The sequence below is a fragment of the Strongylocentrotus purpuratus genome, unplaced genomic scaffold, assembly GCF_000002235.5.
Source record: "Strongylocentrotus purpuratus isolate Spur 01 unplaced genomic scaffold, Spur_5.0 spur5_scaffold_10, whole genome shotgun sequence".
In the NCBI taxonomy this organism is placed as follows: domain Eukaryota; kingdom Metazoa; phylum Echinodermata; class Echinoidea; order Camarodonta; family Strongylocentrotidae; genus Strongylocentrotus; species Strongylocentrotus purpuratus.
Window position 1 is genome coordinate 14,686,986 of NW_022145595.1, and position 13,377 is coordinate 14,700,362.

Consider the following 13,377-nt stretch of genomic DNA (forward strand, 5'->3'; position numbering starts at 1 on the left):
AGCACCTCTATCTCTCATCTGAACAATGTTACTAAGTCCCTTTAATGTATGCATCGCGATTTTGGAGCGGTTATATTATACGGTTAGGGTTGGGTTTATGGTAAAGAAGACCTATATAGGGATGAAGACGTTTTATTGCTAGAAGATTTAAACCACGGAGCTACCTTCAACGGAACACGTGCTGCCCATCCGAAGTAATGTCCAAGGATAAATCTACATGATATTGCTACCACGTAATTTTGAATATCCGGGGTTTGTTTCCATTATATTTTGTTGTTTGCTGACAAAGACACATTGTGCAAAGAATCCCCATTACATTACACTGTGTGTTGTAAAATGGCACCTGTTTCCACCTAAATCAACATACTATGAAACGTTGTATTCGCTGTTTTATTTTACTCCGTTTTCGTTCACGGCATGGCATTTAATTTACAGGGGTTGGATAAAGAATGTTGTGAATATGCTATGATTCTCGTGAAGCCATCGAAAATACAAGTTAGCCAAAATCTCACTGAAAACGCATGTTTTACAAGTAATACGGTTAACCCCCCCCCCCCCGAAAAAGAAAAAAATCAACAACCAAAAAATCAAAATTCAAATCAAAATCAAAATCAAAATCAAAATCAAAATCAAAATCAAAATCATTTTTTTTAATCGTTATATTTAGATCACAACAAGTGTTACTTGGTTTAACAGTGGTATCTATTATGCAGGCATTATTTAAATCAGAGGTAGAGCATGTCTCTAAAGATAGAGACAAGCCCATCACTAACTCTAACCTTTACCTCATGCACACTGTAATATGCAAAACGAGGTATGTAAATTATTTACTTATTTTTAGGAACATTCCTCTACTATACGGATTATAAATAATGCCTTCTTGCCTATCATGAAAATAGCGAGCATCCCCCTCAAAGAATGCTACTAGCACTTACAAATATTGTGTATATAAAAACAACTTAAAAGAAACTGAATTCGAAGAGCAAAGACGGTGAAAACAGTAATGGGGAAAGACAAATCTATGTAAATAGCAGGGAAAATGGAAGAAAGAGAGAGAGAGAGAGAGAGAGAGAGAGAGAGAGAGAGCCCTTGAAAAACCCGCTTCGTGTAATTTTGTAGCCATTCGTTTTTGTTTTCCATCCTAATTTTTGAAATATTTCTTCCTCACAGATTGACATAAAGAGACGTACTGACCCAGAGAGAGGATGGCGCGGACGAGTCGGACCGTCCCTCGGATAGGAAGGATTGGATCAGTTGTCCCATCCGCTCTGATCTTCTGGATAATGGTGATCATCTTAGGCGAATGTCAGCCTGGTGTCCATGGTAAGATTTCATTTTATAAAGGTTTCGTAGTCGAATATTTCAAACACTTGACACTCGAAGGCCGTGGGTTCGAATCCCGGCACGGCACTGGTGTCCTTGGTCTACATTTGCCATACTCCACCCAGGTGCAAAATGGGAAATGATGGGAGGGAATAGACCATTTTTGTAATGTAATCAAATTCAATGCAATAATCTTTGTTAAGTGCCATGTTACAAATTATTTCATTCAGCTGGGCCCCGTCTTACAAAGAGTGATCTTAATCGCAACTTATTTGCGATTGATATCAATCGCAACTATGTTAAAAAAAGAAAGGAGATTGCAAGCTTGCGATTGATTTAGATCAATCGTAACTCTGGGTAAGACAGGGCCCCGATCCAACATTATGGCTTGTCCTACCTTTCAACACGTAATATATGCAATATAGTTTTGTAACATGGCACTTACAAAAGCGTTCTATGATAATTACCCCTTGACAATCACCCCGGCCAATTGCCAGCGGGACCGATCCCCCCCTCCCCCAAGAACAACTAAACCCCGGAAAAAAATTACCCTAAAACACAGAGGACGATAATCCCCGATAAATTAGCCCATAGGATAATTACCCCCCCCCCCCCCATCCCCGCTAGAGGACAATTAACCCCTAACCCCTATAAATGACCCCCTGTTCAATAAAGTGGAATTCCACCCGGATGATAAGTTGGTTTGAGAAAAGCAGAACAGATAGAGAAAATGTTAGTTTAAGTTTGAGCAAAATCCGATTAGAAATAGGAAAGTTATGAATATTTGAATTAGCGATCAATCAAACACAAAATAACAACACTATGGGTATGTTTATGCTCAACTTTTTCTGGCAAGAATCAGGCATCTGTAACGCGGTTAGTTCAAAACACGGTTGCTTCCTTTCTCATTTTTGTAGAATCACCGAAAAACGGCGATCACGATCGCCGATCGTAAACTCACAAAAAGGTGCGTTTACGATCGGCGATGCTGCAAAATCGGCGTTTTCTAGGAAGCATAAACGCACAATCATTATTTTGTAAACGCGTTTAAATGGGGTCAACGCACTGACCTCTATCGTGGGTCTACGTAGCATGCGCAGTGCAGGTTTGCGAATCCAGCTGCAAGGCCAGTGGCGGATCCAGGGGGGGGGGGGGCCGGGAGGCCCGGGCCCCCCCCCCCCCCCCCCCTTGAGAAAAAAATCATGTAAAATCACGTGATTTTTACCTTTTTGGGGGGTTGGGCCCACCCCCCCCCCCCCCCCCCCTGGCGCTCAAGGGGGGGGGGGTGCAAATCGAATTTTTTTGAGGATAAAAAAAAAAAAAATGTGCTCACTACCCCCCCCCCCCCCCCCCCCCCCCCCCCCCCCCCCCCCCCCCCCACTGAGCGACTTTTCGGGAGCAAAAAAAAAAAAGTTGGGCCCCCTCCCCTAAGAAATCCTGGATCCGCGCCTGTGCAAGGCCACCCAGCCAGATGAGCATAAACAGTACACCGTGCAACTGCGATTACGATGAGCGTTTCAGATCGCTCATTCTACCTTCAAAATCAAGCATAAACGCACCCTATGGCGTATCTTGCGAGCTCTTCTCCAAGTTGTTCTGAACAGAAAATTACATAAACTTTCATCGCCTCAGTACAGCTATTTATGACGGAATAGGTTTGCTTCACACAGAGGTTGTATAAAAAAAAATTGCAATAATTATACCACAAAAATGTTTTATACCAGGCATTTTTACTGTTCCCCCTACCCCCACCCCCTGAAACGTGGTCATGGTGATTCGTATGAACCGTAGTATATTGCCAAGCTGTTTTACATAATTAGGAGAAAAGCGCAAGAAAACGACCAGTTATGTGTTAAAAGATAAAGGGCAAAAGAACGCGACGGGAGAAAAAACCCAGATAACAGATGAGGAGGGTAAAACACAAAGATTTAATTTGTTTTAAAAGATTGTAAAAAATTACGATTTTAAATTGTCCCTTAAATGAATCGAGTGATAGGGCAAGTTTGATATAATTACGTCGAGAGTTCCAAATTTTGGAATTATCCTGTGGTGGTTGTCCTTCGGGGTAATTGTCATCGGGGGCGGTCGTCCTTTGGGGTAATTTTCCGAGAGGGGAGGGGGTAATTTTCCGGAGGTAATTGGCCAGGAAATAATTGTCCTAATAATACCGTACAAAGATTCATGCATTAAATTTGATTACACTTCGAAAATGGTCTATTCTACATCAGGAATTTGACCCAGGAAGACCAATCGCTTTGGCCGGCGGTATTCTCCCGCGAAATCTCCTCGATCTGCCACTGCAATAACGATACTAATTATGATGTGTATAATCTGATTCTTTTACAGGAATTTGCTCGATAGACTGTCAGAGAAACACCAATTATTGCAAGGAGTGTGTAAGGGATCCTGAACAATGCGCTACAGTACCATACTATGAGACAACTGAACTAGGTGAGTATTGATCGTGCAAAATCATGATAAGAAATAGAAATTAAGTTTATATTATACTAAAATGGATATATCATTATATACACCACGAATAATGCAAATATTTACTTCCTAAATCGTAAAGAAGCATTGCCCCTCTTTCTTCTACTGCAAAAAGATGGTCCAAAAATGGTATCAAAATTATCAGATATACTATTTTACTGAACCGTGTGACATACATCTATACTTTATAAACATTCTAATTGTTAAACAATGAGCAATTAAAAAGTGTTGCATTTCAATAGATCTCTTTCATTGAATGCATAACTTTTCATATGTTGAGAACAACATTTTATGCAAAGTGAATTCCATCCATGGAGATGTCATTATGTAATGCATGTGATAAAACGGCTGGTAACCAGGGGTTAGGTTAATAGCCCCCCCCCCCCCCCCCACACTCTGGGGTTCCCAAAATCTCGGTAAAGGGGTACTTTTTCCGCCCGACAAAATCCGGTCCCTATTGACTTTAACACCGGAGATAGGTGTGCTTTCAAAGGGAGGGAACGACCATACACGTACCCTAAATAACACTGAGTTTGGGGGGGGGGGGCGCTGGGGTTAATATAAAATTTAACATAACATGTCTGTTGCAAAACAACTTGGTCCGAGGTGATATCTCTCTCTCCCTCTCGCTCTTTAATCCCTTCTTCTTCTCAGGGGCAATTCTTTTCAATGTGACAGTAGACACTGACCAACCGGTACCTACAGATATCACGATTAGAATATCTGGGGACGTGGAATCCATGGCCATGTTCCGCGTTGAAGGTCTTCAGGTTATCCTCAATAAAACATTCGACTATGAGGTATGTACACGTTATAATATATGTCCCTTGCAGCAGTAGTAGTAGTAGTATAGTAGTAGCAGAAGTAGTATACATAGTTGTAGTTGTAGTAGTAGTAGTAATAGTGGTAGAACTAGTAAAAAATAATAATAGTAATAGCAGCAGCATCAGTAGTAGAAGTAGAAGTATAAGTAGTAGTAGTAGTAGTAGTAGTAGTAGTGGAAATAGGAATATAAGTAATAATAGTAGTTCATGTAGTAATATTAGTACGAGAATTAGTAGTAGTAGTAGTTATAGTATTAGTAGGATAAGTAGTAATAGTATTAGGAGGAATAGTAATAATAGTACATGTAATAGAAGCAGAAGTAAAAGTAGTAATAGTAGTAATAGCAGTAGTAGAAGAAGTAATAATAATGGTAGTAGTAAAAATAGTAGTAGTAGTAGTAGTAGTAGTAGTAATATAAGTAATAATAGTAGTGATAGCAGTAGTAGTAGTAGTAGTAGTAGTAGCAGAAGTAGTAGTAGTAGTATTAGTAGGAAAGTATTAATAGTAGTAGTAGTTCATATAGTAGAAGCAGTAGTAGAAGTAGTAATAGTATTAGGAGTAGTAGGAGGAGGAGTAGTAGTAGTAGTAGTAGTAGTAGTAGTAGTAGTGGTAGTTGTAATAATAGTAGTAGTAGTAGTAGTAGTTTGTTTGATCTTATGTTTGATCCTATGTTTGATCCTATGTTTGACCTTATGTGTTTGATCTCACTCTGATTTTTATTTATATTATCATATATGCATGGTTGATTGAATAAAGAACAGATGTATAAGTTGTGTGTTTATTATAAGTTTTGGTATTTTTTTTTTTATAGTCAGACTATGTTGCACTTCGAGACACCTATATTAAGCGCCTAATAAATATTGTGTATTGTTATTATTAGTAGTAGTAGTAGACAGGCGCGGATCCAGGATTTCTTAGGGGAGGGGGCCCAACTTTTTTTTTTTTTTGCTCCCGAAAATTTAAAAAATCGCGCCGGCCGAAAAGTCGCTCAATGGGGGGGGGGGGGGGGGGGGGGGGGGGGGGGGGGGGGGGTAGTGAGCACATTTTTTTTTTTTTGATCCTCAAAAAAAAATTCAAAAAAAGTCGCTCAATGGGGGGGGGGGGGGGGGGGTAGTGAGCACTTTTTTTTTTTTTTTGATCCTCAAAAAAAAAATCTCAATCAAATCTGCACCCCCCCCCCCCTTGAGCGCCAGGGGGGGGGGGGCCCAACCCCCAAAAAAAGGTAAAAATCACGTGATTTTACATGATTTTTTTCTCAAGGGGGGGGGGGCGGGCCCCCCGGCCCCCCCCCCCCCCCCTGGATCCGCCACTGGTAGTAGAAGTAGTAGTAGTAGTAGTAGTATTAGTAGGAGTAATAGTAGTAATAGCAGCAGCAGTAGCAGCAATAGTAGTAGTAGTAGTAGTAGTAGAAAGAGTAATATAAGTAATAATAGTAGTCCATGTAGTAATAGTAGTAGGAGAAGTAGCAATAGTATTAGGAGGAATAGTAATAACAGTACATGACTTGTAATAGAAGCAGAAATAAAAGTAGTAATAGTAGTATTAGAAGAAGTAATAACAATGGCAGTAGTAAAAATAGTAGTAGTAGTAGTATTAGTAGTAGTAGTGGTAGTGGTAGTAATAGTAGTAGGAAAGTAGAAATAGTAGTAGTAGTAGTATAGTAATAGTAGTAGTAGTAATGGTAGTAGTGTAGTAATAGTATAGAGATATCGACTGCTTTGAGAGACCTGGCTGTTTTATATGCTCAAGGGAATGCGCGCACCTCCTGCTATGACCCTAAGGCGCGCCTGGGTGGGCGGCGCGCCGAGGGGTCATGCATGATGGCAGGGCGTGCTAGTTCCCGAGAGCATAAAAAGCAGCCAGACCTCGAATATTAAAGCAATCGATGTGTCTTTTATATGCCAAAATGAAACAAAAATCTATCAAGAATTCTTACCTTATGCTTTTATTGAGTAAGATTGGTTAAAACATCACGGAAACTCTGAGACACTGTCTGTAATCTTTGCTTAAAAATGACTGAAAGTTTCAATCAATTGGGAATTTCAGACAAAAAGCACTGTATGGTGTACGCGCCCGCACAAAGAACATTTACACACGTAAACCAATGGGTATCGCAGCAAATTTTACTATTTCATGGTAACCGGAATTTTGAGGGATCTCACTCTTGGATTATTAACCGGTATTGGCATTTTTGTTTCTTAACGGGAATGGCTAAAATCACGACTCCAATTTCGTTAGTGAGGTTTATAATAGAATATATTGACTTGTTGAGCACCAGGTGAATCGTCCACTTAAGGTCCATTAGTTTTGCAACCCGCGAATGATTTTATGTGACCCGCCGCCAAAATATTAAGTAAAACTTTTGTTAGAGCCAATTGTTTAGTTCCCTCTCTATACAATGTAAGTATGTTCATGCTCCAACTTTGTTTTCTTTTAAGGTGTACCTCGCAAACCATTTCTATTGTAGAACACACTTTCATTTACACCCAAAAATTTATTTTACCGATATTAAATATTTTGTATATACATTGGGCTTGCGGTTGCACCATGTGAGAGAGGGGAGTATTGGGGAGTCCGGAATAGGACTGTCGGTAATCTTTCTTTCTTGCGTGTGTGTAGTCCTGAAAAGGACTGTTGGTAGTCTTGAAAAAGACTGTTGGTAAACTTTCTTTGCTTAATAGTTCTATAATAAGGAAAAAACTAAAGCGCCGGTTGGAGAGGGTGGGTAGTACTAGGAGGGGCTCGACGTTTCGAACAGATTGACTGTATTACTTTATTGTTTTATGCAACTTTGTACTTTCTGTGCCACCAGATTTATAAATAATTATATATATATATATATATATATTTATATATATATATATATTATATATATCTACATATGTATACATTTAAATATCTAGTATGTTAATTAGCCATGGTTTGTGAAATAAAGACGAAGTTAAATGAAATTACGAAATAAAATGTCAAAACCGGGTTAATAATTGTGGAGCACATGGAGTGTCAAGTCTGACAGACATGAGCGCTATACAAGAACACACTATTTTTAAGTGATGTTATTTGGTCTGGCTTTAAAGGTACTATGTCCCATTTGCAGGCCAAAAAAAATGAAAAAGTTAAATTCCAACTGCATTTGAAAGATAATACTAATTTAGAACTTCCCTAAAAAAGGTGGGGCTTGAAAATGTCTTCAAGTGGGAAAATAACTACTATTAGTTGTCAAATCGACTTTAGGGCTATAGAGCCCAAAAGTAATAGTCTTGATTTTCAGACAATTGTACCGAATGGTCATACGTTTTATGCTGCGCAAAGATTCAATCAGTTTAATCTTGGTCATCACAAGAAGTGGGTTATTGATGTAGACAAATGCTCATGTACCCTTTACAACTCTTTTCATGTATGTTATTACCAAAGAAGAAAAAAAAGCCAGTCAGTCACTCAATAGTGTCTGACAGTGAAGTCTAGCAAGTAAACGGGTTTCCTTGCATAATTTGAATACTAGGCCACTGCTAACGTTTAGATTTCACAGATAGGACATACATGACATATTCATAATTCCTGCAAAGTTCTACAGAATTTGAGGTTGGCTGCAAAAGGGACATAGTACCTTTAAAGTAGATATTCATTGATTTTAAAAACTAACTTTATTTTCATCATTGCAAAGTTGAAACTTTGATTCGGCAAGGTTATCAAAATTCAATGCTTGGAACCATTCGAAGTAATGATTATTATAAATTACAATACGCTTAAATACAGCCCCGGCATAGCACCTGCAGGGCTCTCCGAACGCTGCTGAGATGTGTGAGATCACAGTATGGACATGACTTGCACAAGCAGACGATGTCCCATGACATCTCACACATTTTCAGTGCCTGTGTTTTCATCTTCTCTTGAGTTCTTTCTCTTACTTCACTACCGTCAGGCTAAATGTATAATATATCGCCTCACTCTAAACCCCGCCCATGGTTTTATTTTGATGACAAATGCAGCGATACAAAAATAAAGGAATCTGTCGCTTGTAAACAAAATAAGACGCCATTGTATATTCAGCTGCACACACCGGGTATGTTCGGCGTTTCAAGAGGGAACAAATGCCGTCCTTAATATCATTCCGGGGGGCAATTTCACCTTTAAATGCTCTCACACGTACCTCGCGACTAATTATATACATTGGCAAAGCATTTTGATCCTTTTTAACTGCAACATCCTTTAACTTGTGTAGATGGTGGAGGACTACAGATTTGACATTGATTGTAACGACGGGACCGGATGGAGCACAACACCTGAATCAAGTGGGGAAAAAGGGGTAAGATGAGCCAGTTTTTACATTTATGCTCCGTACTACCAATATATAGTTATTACAGTTATGGGTTAAATACAGTAATGTAATACAACTATCATCTCTCTTTTCCTCTATTCACCTGTGAAGCAATCATGATATATGTGTCTGGTGGACCGCCAACAAAAAAGTCATTTGGATCCATTTATCCCAGTCATGGGGTATGTTGATCTGTGGCATATTTGTGGCATTTTGGCATCTGAAATGAAATCACATTTACATTTATTAATTAATTAATTAATTAATTTATAATCTTTTGTCAGGTTGACCCATACACAAATAAGTACATCAAGGCATTTTTTGCCGTCATTCATCATTTCTTCCTTTTTAACTTAAATGTTTTCAAAAGTACACAATGATTGACATAGGGGTAAGATGGGGCAAGCCAGGGCTCAGCTTGCCCCAACGGAAAGTCCCATCTTACCCCTCACACGCCATTTTGAAAACTTGACACAGCATTGTATTCTACTGTTCAATAAGGCTTAAAGGTTTGTACACAAAAATCCTCTTTAATCTATAGCATCCATTCGCGACATGCAATTTGGTAGAACCCTATCGGGAAGGTATAATCGCTCTATATCTACAATAATAAGAAAATGTCAAAAACGTTGTAAACCCCCAACATAACGACACATTTCTCCCCATTCTACCCCCATATTACAGCGATGTAAATTAATGTCCTTAATGTCCTGAGGGCGCAAACCAGTTTTCACTTCGTACAGTTTCCTAGTAACAAGGGGTGGCTCAACTAATTATTATTGTTATTATTATTATTATTATTATTATTATTATTATTAATGCTATTAGTTTCGTTATTATTTTTAGTTATCAATATTATTATTATTATTATTATCATTGTTATTATAAGTGGTAGGAATATTACTAATAGTAGAAGTAGTAGCAGTAGTATTAGTAGTAGTGGTGGTGGTGGTGGTGATGTTTTTTATTATTTTGTTGCTGATATTACTATTACTATTTCAAATATTATCAATGGTGTTTTATCAAAAATGGCAGCATTGAAAACAGTATCATCAACATCATCATCGTCATTATCATCCATTTTTATTATCTTCATTCAATATTGTTCAGTACAAAATTAAGCCAATCGTCACATATACATTAAAGTGATATATTTCTCAAAAAGTCTAATCCTCACTATAATGTCAAAATTACGATGTTTCTACACGTCACTTTTTCTCTGTTTTTCCCCCAACCAGTCGCTGTCCCATATACTGGCGGTGGGAGACACGAATGAATTTTCGCCTGACTTCAATGTATCCATCATTCATGCCAACATAGTAGAGGCAAGTATGCCATAAGATAATCGAATATATACCCTGAACTGAGAGGCTCTGGTTGAAATTATGGATGCTCTGAAATGACTGGCGTAGCACTATATTTTATGCTAATCACAATAGATCAAAAATATTACCGGTGCCTCGATAAGAGTGCAGGGTATATTTGATTTATAATCGAGATTGACTGTCGTAGAGGATGGGTATTTACATTTAAATGAATCACGGTGTCTATGAAGAATATAATCGCAGAGTATCTCATTTAATATGCATATATTTTGTTCTTCTTAAATGGTAGTATTCGGCATTAAGGCGATATATTTTAGGTCATTAGATCTTAAAGGTATAAACCAGTTTTGGAAACGTCCCCCTCTCAAAAAAAATGAAATGGAAGCCCTTATTACCAATCATGTGAAAGAATATGTTTTGACTAAAATTAAATACGTGATGATACAAATTTTGCCGGGAAACCGCCTACTAATTGATATATTTGGGAAATTATTATATGTATCCGGACCGGATAGATATCGCTCACGTATCGCGTAGTCCCATATACATCTTTCTGTGTACAGTGCTTGTAACTTTACCAAGACTGGGCCAAATTTCTTATCTTTTTGATGATTCCAGAACCTTGCAGTACACACCAATACTTACATGCTAGATGATCAACCTTTTCTGATCGATTCCACGATGCTTTTTTCACAATGCAATCGCATAACCATAACTGGTCTTTACCTTTGGGGTGAAAGCCTTTAGAACATTATGCCTTTGAGTAAAGGCGAAGGCCCATGTATGAAACGGTATATCATTGAATAAAATGCATAAAATGTGTTGCTCAGTCTGCAAACCACATTATCTTGAATATCCCAATGCCAATCTACTGACGTATGACTGCTAATGCAACTGGTGCGATGTTTTTCGCACGTAAGAGTGACAACATGAATGCAAAATTTTCTTCAAAGTCTTAGTATAGTAGTAGTAGTAATAGTATTTATTTCCGTATAAAAACATAATAACAATGCATGAGATACGGGGGATTGCCCACACTCAGCTTACCCGACATGGGAAAGCTGGTCTTCAGTGCGGTCCGGAACAACTTCGTAAACAAAACAAAATATAAATACATATCTGAATAACGGTAAATAAATTGTCAAAACAAGAAGAAGAAAAAGAAGAAGAAAGAAAAAAAAAACACATTTCAGAAAAACGAGTAATCATAACAAGATAAGGAGGGGACCATGTGCTACCGTTCTGCCATCTTAGATGTGAATGTATTAACACTAGGGGACGATTTGATATGAGGAGGGTGTGTGTGTTGTAGGCCTTTCCCCTTTGCGTTTCTATACTTGAATGATCTTTTGAGGTAATTTGTTCTCGGTTTGGGTAATTTTATTTCTGCTCCAATTCGGGAAGGGTAGGAATGGGTTATCAACTCAAATTCATTTCTTAAAGGGATAGTTGAGTTCTGTTGCAGAGGGCGCTACACACAAAATATTTTTTGTGAGATAATGAAAAACTGAGTGTCAAATTTGAAAGAACATACAATTTTGTATTTGTATTTGTATTAACATTTATTTCCTTCTCAGCAGCACAATATAAAACACAATGCATATATACATGATATATGTAACAATTATTTCAACATAGAGTATACAGTAATTAATTCAGATACGGAAGGAGGCGAAAACCCGGCCGAAAGCGTAGCTTGAGTTGAGAACGCCCATAAATAACAAAATCATCTTTGTTTGATCAAAATCGGTTAAGAGACGGCTGAAATATCCATAAATATAACAATTTCTAATACTTGTGTACCACCACAAATAATAGATAATTTGAAGAAAAAAGCCGTTGAAAAAACGAAATAGCGCCTGTTACGTCGTATTTCAACCAATGCCGATGTTAGCTTTTTTGTGGCATTTTCGTGCTGGTTATATTACGCACAACCAGCCGGCCCATGTATTGTTGTTTTGTATTAAATATTTAATTAACGGTCACCGTATTTTTTTTTTAAGTGGAGCGGAATTAGTATGATCGTATTGGCTAAATTTCACACAATTTTGGATCTAAAATTACCTTCATAGCAATTTTAGGTTCTAAAAAGGCACTTGAAATGTCATAGATAAGAATAAGAGCAATAACCATGCACTTTGAAGGCATTTGCGGTCTGAAAACAGAACTCAACTATCCCTTTAAATACTCAGAGGTTAGATTATTCATAATTTTATACATAAGGACAAGGGAATGATGATTTCTCCTTCTTTTCCAAGAGTTGCTAATTAAGAGCTTTATGCATTTCCAAAACAGAGACATTAGATTCAGGTTTATTTTAAGTATAAATACGCCTGCCCTGTTTGTAATTTTGGGAGCGGCGATCTGTATATTTTCTGAAAGCTGCACTGTAAATAACATCACCATAATCGAAATACGGAAGGATCAGTGAGCTATACAGTGCGTCCCAGAAACCGAAAATTATCCATGTTTATCCTAACCTAATCACAATTATAATTAATAAATGACACATATTTGTAACGCTAGATCCTCCTCTTTCATTTGATGTAACTTATGTGATGCATATTTCACGTGTGAGTGATCAAAAATAATTTGAAGAGAGAAAACCAAAACGTCATTTGGCGGGCGGTATCTGAATTTCAAAGGGAAAATCACATTTCTAGAAATTTCAATTAGGAAAAATGACCAAGGAATAACAAATTTCTGTTTGTTTAAAGTAAAGCTTGCATTTCCATGATTTGATCAAACGAGTTCGTTTTAATTGGCTGCCTGTCGTAGCAACAGAGTTGACAAACGACTTAACCCCGTTTCGTTGACGATCAGCCATGCATCAAGTCTTTCGTTAACTTTATAGAACATGTAAAATAGGTTCATCAACCAATGTTCACTCTTCTATCTCCTCTCTCTCTCTCTCTCTCTCTCTCTCTCTCTCTCTCTTTATTCTACCTCACCCGCTCTCCCTCTCCCACTTCGGTTATTTTTATTTACAGAACGCTGAGACGGGTATTGTACTGATCACAGATGTCCCAATCCAAGCTTTTGATGATGACGCAAAAGATTACGGATTTGAGTACTTTATACTGGAGGTGCGTATTA

The 13,377-nt window shown here is 38.0% G+C and overlaps 1 protein-coding gene across 1 annotated transcript in view; it reads left to right on the plus strand.

Moving 5' to 3' along the window:
* Nucleotides 1–1,205: 1,205 nt before the first annotated feature.
* LOC763048 (protocadherin Fat 4) overlaps nucleotides 1,206–13,377 on the plus strand; it is a gene marked incomplete in the record, with an annotated part of 54,065 nt that continues 41,893 nt past the window's right edge. The window contains 5 exon segments of the mRNA XM_030980130.1: nucleotides 1,206–1,323; nucleotides 3,670–3,774; nucleotides 4,468–4,613; nucleotides 8,861–8,944; nucleotides 13,272–13,367. Of these exon segments, the coding sequence (XP_030835990.1) occupies nucleotides 1,206–1,323; nucleotides 3,670–3,774; nucleotides 4,468–4,613; nucleotides 8,861–8,944; nucleotides 13,272–13,367 (549 nt within the window).